This window comes from Nannospalax galili, unplaced genomic scaffold, assembly GCF_000622305.1.
Source record: "Nannospalax galili isolate Female #2095 unplaced genomic scaffold, S.galili_v1.0 scaffold319, whole genome shotgun sequence".
Lineage (NCBI taxonomy): Eukaryota > Metazoa > Chordata > Mammalia > Rodentia > Spalacidae > Nannospalax > Nannospalax galili.
Window position 1 is genome coordinate 262,420 of NW_008343413.1, and position 14,258 is coordinate 276,677.

The 14,258-nt window shown below is 43.3% G+C and overlaps 1 protein-coding gene across 2 annotated transcripts; it reads left to right on the forward strand.

Annotated features, from left to right (window-relative positions):
- The first annotated feature begins 15 nt into the window (after positions 1-15).
- On the forward strand, positions 16-13,224 carry Ppp1r3b (protein phosphatase 1 regulatory subunit 3B). 2 transcript variants are annotated; one of them, XM_008839638.3, is made up of 3 exons: positions 148-228; positions 914-1,057; positions 8,570-13,224. In XM_008839638.3, the coding sequence occupies exon 3, from the start codon at positions 8,598-8,600 to the stop codon at positions 9,450-9,452; it is 855 nt and encodes a 284-aa protein (XP_008837860.1). In that variant the 5' UTR covers positions 148-228; positions 914-1,057; positions 8,570-8,597; the 3' UTR covers positions 9,453-13,224. The 2 variants fall into 2 exon arrangements, with proteins under 2 accessions (XP_029422592.1, XP_008837860.1); XM_029566732.1 differs by lacking the exon at positions 914-1,057 and having other exon boundaries at positions 16-228.
- The last annotated feature ends 1,034 nt before the right edge of the window (positions 13,225-14,258 follow it).

The window sequence follows — 14,258 nt, forward strand, 5'->3', positions numbered from 1 at the left end:
TCTGAGAGGGGAGAGGTGGCTAGAAAGTTAAAGGGTGCCAAGGTCTGCAGGAGCCTGAGTTCAAGGTGTCGTGCACAGGGAGCAGGTGAGAGGGCTGCTGTCGCCTGGACGGATGCAGTTGCCCCCGCTCCCATCGCTCCCGTCCCAGCCGTTGTGGCTGCGGTCTCCCCCGCGCGGATGGTGCGGTGGGCGGGCGAGTCTGCCCTCCGGACTCAGGAGCTGCAGCGGGTAGGTCTCCCCCAGCCCCTAGTTCAAGGTGCAGGGCTGCGAAATCCGTGGTGAGCGGCGCGCGGGCAGGGCCCCTCTGTTGCCTGCCACCTACCTTGTGCCATCCCTCTTGCAGTGGCACACGAGTGATGGGCTCCCTCGGCTCTTGTTTCCACGTGAACTACCGCAGAGGCCGGAGCTGGGATGTAGTCTGGCGGGACCCCGAGTTCCTTGAGTTCGGTGGCCCAAGGGGTTGCCCTGGATAGCACATGTCCCAAGTTCAGGCGTGGCACTTTCTCAACCTGAGATTCGCCCCTTCTGGAGACTATCTCCAGAATTTTCCGTGGCGGAATCTGGAGCCCCAACTCAAGTCGCCTATCTCTCTGGGCCTCAGTTTCCCATTACTAGAATTGTAAGAAAACTGCGTCCAAATCCTATGGCCATCAAGTTGTCCAAACGCCTTCCACTTTGGTTCAGATTCACCCTTCGCTGCACGCTGGGAAGGGAATGCACTTGGGAAGGGCATACACTAGTCTCTCGGGTCTCCAAGACTGGGACTGGGGTTCGGATGATGGGACTGGGATGCGCGGGTGCCGCGAGCAGGGTGGCCCGCGCGGGGGTGCTAGTGCGGCGCTGCTCCAGCAGGGGCTGTCTGGCCGCCAGGTCCCGCCCCAGGGCGATAACTTGGGCTCCTCCTCCCTTGTAGTCTCCGGGAACTCAGCCCAGGCCCTGCCTCCTTGACACACCGACGCTCACGTAGTTCGGTGGCAGCAGTCACCCCTGCCACCTCTCTCCAGGCTCTCCCATGAGACCTGCGAGCCAGGGCCCGGCCTTCGGCGCCGCAGGAGAGGTAGGTGCAGGGCCAAGCGCTGGAGGCTCGCGGGTTTGGGGACAGGATGCAGGCTGGGGAGTGGGGGATAGTGACCGGTGGGATCCTCCTGCCCCCAGGGACTTGTTCACGCCACCCTTTTGAACCTAGAGAACAGGCTGTGAAAGAGACAGTAGCTTCAAACAGTGTATTCAGGTCCAGCGGGAAATGGAGAAGAGCAAGCTAAAATAGACTTGTCCTGGGAACTTGTAGAGTTGCCTGTGGTCAGCTGGTCAGGTTCACTGGGAGACCCAGGATCCAGGAAAAGGACAGGAGCTTCAGCCTAGGCAGGAAAGGAAATGGTTCATTCAGGTGAGTTGTCCAGGAGCCAAGGCAAAAGTGAAGACAGCTGGAGGGGTTACCACAAAGAAGACTCACTGTTTAGAAGAAAGTTAGTGGAAAGTGAACCAACCATCAGGCACTGTTAGCAACACAGACCAGAGCTAGAAGAGAACTCTGAGAAGAATCCTCAAGTCCAGAGAATTAATTTCTCAAGAGATACAGCTTTTAGTAACCTGATCATCTCAGGCCAGGACCTTTGGAGTTAGTAAATGGTGGGAACTATACCAACTTACCTCTTTCCTCAGCACAAATATTTATCTCCAAGATACTTGGGATGATGGCAAAAGGTTTGAAGTCTACAAATAACTTTTAAGTCTAGAATAGGATCCCCAGGGTCTGTGTACAAAAGGGAAAAGATGTCAACTTTGTACTGTATCTGCTAAACATTTGGGGAGAGAATAAAGAATTGCTAAAGGGAGGAGTGGATAGCCGTGTCTTATAACCTGGTTATGAATGCTTACCTAATGTGGTATTGCTAGTGGGTACTTGTGCATCTGGTTTTTCAGGGAGAGAGAGAGAGAGAGAGAGAGAGAGAGAGAGAGAGAGAGAGAGAGAGAGAGGAGAGATAGATGAATGAATGGAAAGCGACAATACAAAAATAAATAGGAGTTGTTTCCTATAAAAGACAACCAGAAAGTCAGTAGCTCAGCTGCCTGAAATTAGGAAGGTTATAGGGTTATTTTCTGTGCAGATCTATCATTCTTATAAGAAAAATCACTACAACTTCTAACACTGGCCAGTATTCTGAGAGAGCATATTATTTGCCACTAGTGGAACAGGAAAGGCATTTCTGCAAAACTATGTGTTCTGTAATTTTCAAGAGTGCTGGAGCTTGTGCATGTGGGCAAGCAACACTGAGATCCCGGACATGGCTCAGTATCTCATTAGGCATAGCTGACCTCTGAGGCATCCACGTGAAAGCAAAGTATGTGAGGTCCTCACTGTCCTGGGGGAATAGCTCCCATGATCCTGTCTTGAAACTGGTGTGCAGATCTTATGTCATATTCTGCTGATTCAAATGTGCATCTGTGTGCTTTGGTTTGGGTTTCTGAGGGAAAGGCTAGAGCAGCCAGGGTCTGGGGTCAAGAAGAGGCCTAAGGCACAGCCAAGCACATAGGGGTGGGTGGGACTGGTCACAAAGTACCTGCCCAGGTACATTTTCAGGGACTTATAGTATCTGCTGGACTTTCTCCAGTGCTAGGAGAGCTGAGTGGCTATCATCCCTGTAATAAGTATTGGGACATCCTGAGCAGAAAGTCAGGAGAGCAAACTCCAACCAGCACTTAGGTAAACTGATTTTTGGAGGGTGATCAAATTACTAAAAGCTGGAATGTTCTGTGAGGACAGCTGGGCAGCTGTCAGTCACGTCAAACCTTTGAATGAGGCCACAAGGGTAAATGTCCTCACCTATAGTGACAGTGACACACAGAAAGAATGAGGGGTTTCTGGGCCAGGGCTTGTGCAATTCCCTGAGCAGGGGTCCTAGCAGTAAATCCTGGGCCATCATAATGTTACTTTTGCCTTTTTCAGGGAAGACTCAAAAATGTTGGGATTGTTTCCTCAGCTCTGGCTCTGACTAGAAACTTGCCTCTCCAACCTCCATTCTGCTTGTTCCTACAACTTGGCAATAAAGGGAGTTCCCAGGCAAATTTATACCCTGGGGCCCAACAGAACCACTTCACCAGTGTCTTCAGAGTAGATCTGGAGGGCTAGAACTGGAGAGAGCACTTTCATGGCCTGCAAGAGAGCCAGGTCTTTCACTGATCCTTGTGCTTTGCTGTTCCCAGTATCTGAATTTTGTACCACCTTCTAACTATCTGGTTCAAAGATTTAGAAGAAAGTGTGGCTGAAACTGGTCCTAGAGCTTCGCAGAGTGCCAAGGGACAGTTGACCTAGTGCTGACTCAGGCCAGCAGGAAGCTTGGGGGTAGGGGGCTTACCCTATACCTAGCTTTTTAAGGGTAGATGGAGGGAGAAGCCCTGGGATGCAGAGCATATGTTGTGTGATTGTTTGGTTTTAATACACGTTTAAACACAGAGCAAAAAAATACCTATGTTAAGATTGGAAACAGAAGGTATAATTCCAGTACATTCTAACAAAATTTTGCAATAGGTAGAAAGAATTAAAATTCAAGTAATTTGGTAAGTAATGAATCCTTTTAAAAAAAGTGAGTTAGCCAGCCCATTGATCCTTTATAAATCCATCTTGCCCAGTTCAGTCAGAATTTCCCTTTCTGTAACAATCTTGTGCATGGGCAGAAGACCAGGACAAGAAAATTTGCCCTGAAACTTTTCAGTGGATTGACCTCGCTAGAAGTGAAGTAGTAAGACAAATATCCCATAAAATGAATATTCAAGTAACTATATTACAGCTGCAGATTTTTCTGATTTGCCACTGAATTTGTGTGCTTTCCCAAGTGGTCCTAGCTAAGTGCTTCTTGTACCCTCGAAGCACTACACCTTTAGAAAGAATGGGGCATCTTTGTTTGTTCTCAGTTTTTTTCATTATAATTTGTTAATCAAAATCAAAAGTCGAAAGTGAAACTACATACTGGGTCAACTGCATGGTTCCCTAGCACTTGTCAAAAGATGACAATAGTCTACCTGTTACTGCTCAGGCAGCCATGGTGGCCTGAGAGCAGAGCCCCAGCATGCCCCAATGCACCTACTCCCACATACCTACACCCTGGCTAGAAGAAGGCAGAGTGTTTGGGAGCTATAGTCTGTTTTGTTTTGTTTTGTTTTGTTTTTGTTTTTTGTCTTTTTGAGACAGGGTCTCCCTGTAGCCCCAGCTGTCCTGGAACTCACCGAGTAGACCAGGAGGCCTTGAACTCACAGAGATCCACCTGCCTCTGCCTCCCAAGTGCTGGGATTAAAGGCGTGCACCACCACACCTGGCTGGGAGCTATATTCTTAGATTTAAGATTTTTATCTAGGTTTTGTGACTAGCTTCTTCAATTTAGACCATTGTAACTGTCATATAAATCTGCCATAGTCGTAAGAACGATTAAAAAGTGCTCAGCTCTAATGATGTAATAGTATCAGGGTACTTTTAGCAAACCTTAAAGTCTTTGAGTGCTTTTTTAAAGTTTGTTTTTTTTCTGATTATAAAAGCAGTATCATTTTAGAAGATAAAAGAATACACAAAACAGGAAACAACTTTAATGAAATTCTGTCACCTGGATATTCTGACATTTTAAACCATAGAATAGTCCCCTGTTGTCTGCAGGAGACACATTATGAGCCTGAAAGTCAGTGGCAGTAGCAAATCTTGTGTGTACTACACTCTTCCCTAGATGTCCTGCAACATTGCCTACAGTTCCAGAATTCATCTGTCTTTTCATGTTGCATGTTCAAGTTGCCTCCCTTGCATCACTACTCCTAAGCTTTGGGGTCAAAATAAAAGTTCCTTGATCACCAGCACTGTGATGCTTCAATTGTCTGATACCTGAAGTGGCTACTAAGTCACTGATGAACAGGTAGTGTATACATTATGGATATGTTGGCTAAGGCAATGATTGACTTCCCAGGAGGCAGTGGGACCCAACCAGGTGGGGTGGCCTCATACAACTTGGAATGGTGCACAATTTACACTTACCAGTTGCTTACTTTAGGAATTTTCCATTTAATATTTTTGGACCATGGTTGACTACAAAGAAGTGACACCATGGGAAACAAAACAGGCAGGGTACACTGTATCTCTACTTATTTTTTAAATACATACACATTCTATAATTTCTCTCATATTTGGAATTTATATACAATTTTATCTCCTCTATTTTTCACATTAATATTATATTATAAAATTTTAACTGAGTAGTAGCAGTGCACACCTTTAATCCCAGCACTTGGGAGACAGAGGCAGGCTGATTGATCTCTTTGAGTTCCAGGATAGGCAGGGTTACATAGTGAAACACTACCTCAAAAACCAATAATACAGGGGCTGGAGAGATGACTGAGGGGTTAAGAACACTGGCTGTTCTTGCAGAAGACCCGGGTTTGAATCCCAGCCCCCACATGGCAGCTAACAACTGTCTGTAACTTCAGTTCCAGGGGATCCGAAAGCCTCTTCTTTCTTCCAAGGGCATTGCACAACATGGTGTACTTACCTACATGCAGGCAATACACACATACACATAAGAATAATAAAAAAAAATTTTAAGAATTTTTTAAAAAATAATACAAAAAAGTTAAAACCAAATAAAAAATTTCCATGCCATTTAAACTTTTTCAAATAATGAAGTTAGTGATATAAAATTAAGCGATATGGATTTAGTACAGCAGATTTATGTGGTATGATAGATTTTACCAGGTATCTCTTAGTGGGTATTCTTTTTCTCATTATTTCTTTTCCTGTAGTGATGTACAAAACATTTTATTACATTAGTTTCTGTGTATTTTATTTACCTAGGTAATGATTTCATATATGATTAAATGATATTTATTACATATAAAATGATAACATTTACATTATAGCAATTTTGATTATAAAATATTTTGTTTTTTATAATTCTTTCCTAACCCAATAGGTAAAAACAAAAATCCAATATGTTAAAAATGTAAATTTCTTTACCTTTTTTTATTTTTAAGCTTAATTAATTAATTTTAGTCAGAATCTCACTGTGCACCCAGGTAGGCCTTGAGCTTGCAGTCTTCCTGCCTTGATGTCTGAATAGGTGGGTTACAGGCATGCACCATCGTGCTCAACTTCTCAGTCTCTTAAATTACTTTTTTGAGACAGGGTCTCCTTGTAATCTCAGCTGGCTTGGAACTCACTCAATACGTAGACCGGGTTGGCCTCCATCTAACAGAGATACACCTGCCTCTGCCTCCTGAATGCTGGAATTAAAGACAAGTGCCACCACATTCAGCTCTTACATTACTGTTAAGGTTGGATATTTTTTGTATTCATGGGCCACTCTTAAATCTCTTTGGTGAATTATCTATTAATGTTCTTTTTCTTTGCTCATTTTTCTATGTGTACTTTTGAACTTTGTTACTGCTTTGTAAGATCTCTGTATTTTAAGGTGCTACCTCTATCATCATGCTTCTTGTAAAATATTTTCCCACTTTGTCTTTAAAAATAGTTTTAATTAAGTCAGATTTACTATCTTTTAGAATGATTTTATTTTCTATTTATTTACTTATTATTTATTTTGGTCTTTTTGAGACAGGGTCTCCCTGTAGCCCCAGCTGGCTTGGAACTTGCTATGTAGACCAGGCTAGACTCATAGACCAGAGTGGCGTCATACAGAGAGCAGCCTGCCTCTGCCTCCCAATTCTGCAAACAGTAGGAACCCATAATTCTTAATGCCCCTTTCATAATGCCCCTGATAGCATACTGAGGGGCCCAGGACATCCTGACAGAAAAAATCCCAAATTCTGGGATTAAAGGTATGTGCCACCATGCCCAGCCTGCTTTTTATTCTTATAACAACTGTTTTCATCTATGGATAAGGCAAATGTGTGTTTGACAAAGTTTAGAAAACTAAACTACTCATAGTTTTTTTTTAAAAGAAAGCTAGTCTAGAACATAAAAATCTCCCAGAAGTTTAGTGAAAACAAGTTTGTGTCCATTTTCACCATTGACTCTGGTATACAGAGTAATGTCTGGCATACAGTAAACACAAAGCCAATGTTTATGTTATGAATTTGTGTGCTTTCATATTGAATTAAATCAGTATTTATTATTGAAGCCATAAAGAGATCACACTTCATACCTGTTAGAGTGGTTATCTTTCAAAAAGATAAATGTTAACAAGTGTTGAAGAAGATATGGAGAAAAGAAATCCTTGTATACTGCTAGTGGGAATGCAAATTAATGCTGCCACTGCAGAAGATATACTATAGAGTTTTCTCAAGAAATTAAAAATAAAATGACTTTGTGACCTAGTAACCTCACAGGGTATATAGTTAAAAGATATGAAGTCAGTATGTTGAAGAAATATCCAAACTCCCATGTTCGTTGTAATACCATTCCCAATAGCCAAGATATGGAATCAAGCTAAGTGTCTATTGGTGGATAAATAAAATGTGATACACACACACACACACACACACACACACACACACACACACAGTAGAATGTTGTTCAGCCATAGACAAGAATGAAATCTTGTCATTTGTAGAAATATGGAGATGAACCTGGAGGGTACCATGTTAAGTGCCATGTGCCAGTCATGCAGAAGCTTAAAAAGAAAAAAAAGAAAGAAATACACTGAAACAGAAAATAGAATGATGGCTACCAGATGCGCTGGGCATTGAGAGACTGGGGAGCTGTCAATCAAACTCCATTACATCATAGTGACTATAGTTAATGACAGCATATACCTGAAAATTGCTGAGTAGATTTTAAATGTTCTCACCACACAAGTATAAAAAGAAAAGTGCATGTTAAGTAGTTTAGCCATTCCCCAATTGACACATATATCAGAATACCATGCTCTACTCCATAAATGCAGTTTTTAAAATTTTTATTACATGTGTTTATTTGGTGTGTATGAATGTGTACGGATGTGTGCCATAGCACATATGTGGAGATTAGAGGACAATTTGTGAGAGCTAATTTGTGGGGTTCAGTGATGGACCCCTTCCATCACTAGGTCTTAGGGACTGAACTTGGGTTATGAGGCTTGGAGCAAGCACCTTCACCTGATGAGCCATTGCACCAGCTCCAAAATATGAACAGTTTTTACTTATCAGTTAATAATAGATCCTTGATACTTATCAAGTATGCTCTGCAGGGCAGCTATATGTAGGCTATACGCCACTAATAAGGGGGTTCTTTTAGTCAAATAAGTAAGGAATTCTGCAAACAGTAGGAACCCATAATTCTTAATGCCCCTTTCATAATGCCCCTGATAGCATACTGAGGGGCCCAGGACATCCTGACAGAAAAAAAACATGAATTCACTTTGAAACTATTGCCTTCTGTGCTTTTTGTTGGTTGGTTTTGATCGCAGCCGTCTCCCCACCAATCTTACACTTAATTGTCCCTGAAGCCTCTGTCCCGTCAGCCCACACAGGAGTGAACACTGGACAGTGGCCACTTGAGCCCAGATGAAAGGCAACATTGTTTGCTAGTCTCTGCCTGAATGAGGGTTTAAACATTTATCTGATCTCTTTACTGTTTTCTTTCCTCGCCTTTTTGCAGAGCTCTAGCCTATTCGTCTAGCCCCGTGATGGCTGTGGACATAGAATACAGATACAGCAACATGGGTCCCTCTCTGCGCCCGGAGCGCTTTGCCTTCAAGATCTCCCCCAAGCTGAGCAAGCCGCTGCGGCCTTGTATTCAGCTGGGCAGCAAGGATGAAGCCAGTGGAGTGGTGGTCCCCACAGCACAGGAGAAGAAAGTGAAAAAGCGGGTGTCCTTTGCCGACAATCAGGGGCTGGCTCTGACAATGGTCAAAGTGTTCTCAGAATTTGATGACCCACTAGATATTCCATTTAACATCACTGAACTCCTAGACAGCATCGTGAGTCTGACGACAGCAGAGAGTGAGAGCTTTGTTTTGGACTTTTCACAGCCTTCTGCAGATTACTTAGACTTTAGAAATCGACTTCAGACCAACCATGTTTGCCTGGAAAACTGTGTGTTGAAGGATAAAGCCATCGCAGGCACCGTGAAGGTGCAGAACCTTGCATTTGAAAAGATTGTCAAGATCAGAATGACATTTGACACTTGGAAGAGCTTCACAGACTTCCCTTGTCACTATGTGAAGGACACATATGCTGGTTCAGACAGAGACACATTCTCTTTTGACATCAGCTTACCCGAGAAGATTCAGTCCTATGAAAGAATGGAGTTTGCTGTGTGTTATGAGTGTAATGGCCAGGCATACTGGGACAGCAACAAAGGCAAAAACTACAGGATCACCCGGGCCGAACTACGATCCACTCAGGGAACGGTTGAGCCACACAATAGACCAGATTTTGGAATATCCTTTGACCAGTTTGGAAGCCCTCGGTGTTCCTACGGTCTGTTTCCAGAGTGGCCTAGTTACCTGGGGTATGAAAAGCTGGGGCCCTACTATTAGTGACTGCAGATGACAGGTTGAGGCTCTGGTCAAGATAGAGGAGAGAAACCAAGAGAGGAGCACAGTTGAACTGCCATTAGGCATGGTTTCTGAAAGAAAAGGATCCTGTTCACTTTTTTCTTAAACCAGCAAGCTCAGCCAGGTTTCCATTATGGCTGGTTTCTTGCTCAGAGGTGAGGAGGTGTGCTGGTCCTCTGTGGTACCTGGTGGCCACAAGAGAACGCTTAGGATGGTGCAAGAAGGGTCTGGAGAGGAGCCAAGCATGTAGTGCTGGCAAGAATGGAGGAACCTGGCCTCTCCTACCCTTGGACATGTGGAAAGGCAGTCACCCAGAAGTCACTCAGCCTCCAGCCTCCTCCGACAGACCCTTAACCATTCACCTCTGGGTGACTGGTCCCAGCGACCCACTCCTGCATATTACTGCGGTTCCATGTCTACTCAGAGCCAACTTTCTGTCGGTGCTGGCCTGATGCCTCACGTTCCTAACACAGCTTCAGAAGAGGGATAGGAGCAGTGCTTTCTGTGAAGTTCATTCTTTGCATTTCATTTTCTTCCACAGTCCATCCAATGTTCCAGCAAAGATAATAAAGCAAATAGCTTGTGGCTGAGTTAGACATTTCCTCTCCCTCAACCTGGCCCCACTTGTATATTTCAGCAGAGAGCAATACACCAGTTACTGGAACATCACTGGTCTCCATACGGGGTCATGGATTGCAGCATTGTGACAAAGTGGGACAGTTGTGAGTTTTAGCTTTTCCTCTTGGTTTTCGGGGAGGAGCTGTCTAAGCACTCACTTTCAACTGAGCTACCAGAAGGCTCAGTGACAAGATCATTTTCACTTGCCTGGCTGGTATATGAGCTTCTTTCTTATGAGAGAAGAATCATAGCTCTCCTTTCCTGGAGAGTCCACTTCCAAGCGTGCTTAGGACATTTGAATGGCACAGCCAACATATCCTCTTAGCTTCCATAAAATGCTCAAATTTGTCTGCAATGTGTAATATTCAGGACACTTTATAAGCACCCAAAGACATTGACTGGGTGTTATTTACAGTGTGTCTGAAAAGAGATAGAGGAGAAGAACCTCACCAAGTTTTCCTGTTATTTTAAATGCCAACTCTGGAGTGTCAGAGATTAGTTGTTTTGAACCATATTGGACTACAATGCATGACCAAATGCAATTGAGAGACTCCTAGAACATTCACTGTTGGGTGGATTCCCCTAAACCTGTGATTTTTTTTTTCCTGAGCAAGATAAGATTACTTATTATTTAGGGGAGTTTGAAAGATATTTTTACATGCATATTTGTAGAAGTCGGGGAGAGGGTGTTTGAAGTTTGTAAAATGCCTGTTTTTCTTACTAAAGGAGGTCTCCCTGAGGTAAGAGAGAAGTGAGCACAGAGCTGCATGGATTCAGAGGCATAGCCACTGGACATGTCCAGGAAAGAGTCCTATGCTTGACTTTTCCAGATTAGATAGGAAAGGTGTCCTGCTCTCTGTGGCCTGGTACAGTAGCATCAGGCAGGTATCAAGTACTTTGATCCTAGAGTGTGTGGTTGGGGGTTATTTTTCTATTTTAACTTTTTCACTTTAAGATGTTCTGACTTTTTAAATGCTAAGTGGTATTTTGTGTAATTTCTTGTCCTTAAAATGAACTGCTACTGGTCTACAATCTATGCTTCATGTCTTGTACCTCTCCCAGGTGGTAGTGCTCTGGGATTACATGTTAATATCTCATGGGAAAATTGCTTTTGTACCTTAAGCTGAAATTAGGCAGGGCTGCATTTTATCTGCACATACATCAAATAAACAGACGTACTTTAAATATTTCAGACTTGGTGACCAGAACTCTTAATAGCATAAATCTAAATCAGAGGGAAGCAAAACTGATCTCCTGAGGGTCATAAATTTTGTTTTGTGTTAGAAGTGCCTCCTCTCAATGCAGGAAAGCAGCCAGGTGTGCTGTTACTTACAGGGTACCAGACTAAAGATCATTTTCAGAAGAAAATGACCCCATGTGACTCCAGAATAAAGTCTGTTTGGTTGTGTGCAGTAATGATCCACAGACATTCCCATGTCAAAATATGAAATATGATAATTCAGTGATGAATATCTCTCCTAAAGAAGCTGTAAACCCTCTGCCCGCCTCTTCTTTCTCCCAGCTTTCTTGCTAGGGGCACTGGGTGAAAGTCCCCAGACAGCACACCTGGGGTGTGCACCCCACCACTCAGCATAGAGGGCAAGTCTTTGCCTGTTTGCCAAGACCCTTCCTCCCTTTAAAGGAACCTGTGCAGTTACCTTCTTCATCAAGGCTGTCACTCACAGAAAGTTCTGTTCCCCACCCCCAACAGTCTTTCTCTATTTCACCCAGTTTGTGCTGTGATTCCCTGAACCTAACTGAGGGACTCTCCTCTTAGCAGTTCACCGTCGTAGACAGGCCTACAACACCTCAGCGAGTGACAGGTTCCTTTCTGGATCTGTCTTCATATAGCTCTTGGTTATGGTGATGGGTGACCCCCAGTCTGAGTGTCCTTCCCATGTTCCCTATAGACCAATCTCCTGCCATAATCTAGGAAGAGGCAACTCCATTCTTTGTTTCATATTTATTTCCCAAAATTCTCTGGGGTGCTTTTTGCAAAATGGGTGCAATAAATAAGCTGGACTATGTAAAGATACATAATAAGTTTTCCATGTTTCTTGGATAATAAGCATGTTTTGTTGTTACGTTATTTTAAGTATTCTTTATAGGAAAGCTGGCAAAATATAATAGAACCCTAGTTCTCCAGAAACTCAAAATCTGAGTCAACAGTGGAAGTTATTTTAGTCCTGAGATTTATTGTAATAGTGATAAAACATAATACTGGTTTTTTGTTTGATTGTATTGGGTTCTTTTTTTTTTTTTTTCCATTTTGCTTTGATTTGTGAGACAGGGTCTCCTGTAGCCCCAGCTAGCCTGCAACTCACTCTGTAGACCAGGCTGGGATTAAAGGCATGTGTCACCAGGCTCAACTATGACACATTTTTTAAAGATGTAGAATTTGAATTGCTTTGTGGTTTTTGATCTTTGCATATTGCTTGCTTTTTAAGAACAAGCTCTATTTGTGGTCATCTGAACGTTGTGGGCTAAATGCTCCTTTCTTTCAGAAACACCATGTCAACTCTCCTCTTTCAGTGCACAGTGAAGAAAACCCAGGTAACCTTCCATTTGTTTCTGTTTTTAAAAATCCTCCACTGGATGTGGCTTTTTACTCTGGGAGGGTCTGAACATGATCATGTGTCCTGACAGGATCACTGAAATTGGAATTAAGATGTTATACAAATTATAAGATCTTACCTAGAATGGGCTCTTACACAGTCACCCAAAGACAGTTTGGCATCTTAAGGTGTTGTCCTGAACTGGAGGACAGTCATCAGGGACTAGCAGTTTCTTCTGGTGGCAGTTGGGAGGGATCCCAGAGCAGCCTGCACAGCTGTTTTCACAGTTCTGTTGATGGCTCTGAGAGACCACTGGGTCCATGAGGACTTCTAAAATGCAGATGTGGGGTGTTACACTTTTGCTTTAATGTGAATGTCCAACTGAGGACTTGTGTTCATTTTATGCCTGAAAGTGCCTTCAAGAAATTTCTGCATGTTTTTAAGAAATATTTTTGTACACAATGGTAAAGGGGAAATGCACTTTAAAGTCACAGGATGGACTGGTTTTTTGTGGTATAAGAGAATGGTTGGCTTGTATCTGTCTCAAAAGCAAAACTGTAATAAAGATAGAAAAAACAAAACTGAAAGTGTTCTATTATTAATGCCAGAGGGGGTGAGTATTATTTTAAGTCAATGTTTTTTAACATACACATATTGGTTTTCCAAAGGTACAGGTCATATTCAGTGACTATGGAAAAACTGGAAGGCTTGCAGGAGGGGAAGGGGACTCTTGTCTTCTAGGCTGTCTAGCAGTGAAGAGGTGACAGCCTTCACCATCTGTAGACAAGTGCCAGGGAGGGGGAACATGGGCTCCTCAGCTCTTCCTACCCTCTCACTAGCTTTAGAACGGTAGAGGAGACAAATGTATTGAGACTAATGTATATATTCAGACTGTAGGAAAACTACCTGTGGCAGTCACAGCTTTGAACTGTTTGATGGACCAAATTCTGTATCCAGAAAAATAAACCAGCTCCTGGTGGGGACTCCCCTCTTAGCTGAATAACAGACATAAACCCTAAGTAAGGTTTTTCAAAAAGCTCAGAAGGGATGGAGGAAGAGAGGCAAGGGTAAACTGCCTGAAGCCCAGACCCATGTGTTGCAGGTGTGGTCCCCAGCACCCCGTGCTATTTTGAGAGATGGTAGGGAATTTAAGGGGTGGGGCCTAGTTGGAGGAAGCAAATCACTGGGAATGTGTCTTTGGATCTATTTCTTGTCCCTTGTCCCTACCTGATTCTATGTCTATCTCCTCCATCGCTGTCTCCTCTCCTGGCTTCCCTGAGTGAGCTACTTGGGGCCACTGTGCCCTTGGTTTTCTGCCTTACCACAGGACCACAGAAGTTGCGTAAGTCCACCATGAGCTGAGAATTCTGAAACCAGGAGCCAAAATAAACCTTTCCTCCTTTCAAGTTTCTCTCTCAGATATTTGTCACGGTAGTGCAAAACTAACAACTAGTCGTCTTTCCTAAAAATCTTAAATACTGCCCACAACTGCCTTCACAGAAATAAGAAGAGAGAAAAGTAACACTGCTTTTAATGAATGAAATTCAATATGGTTTTGTAATCGTTGCTCAATTGTGAAACCATTATCTAATCTCAGAGATGACTGAAGAAAAAT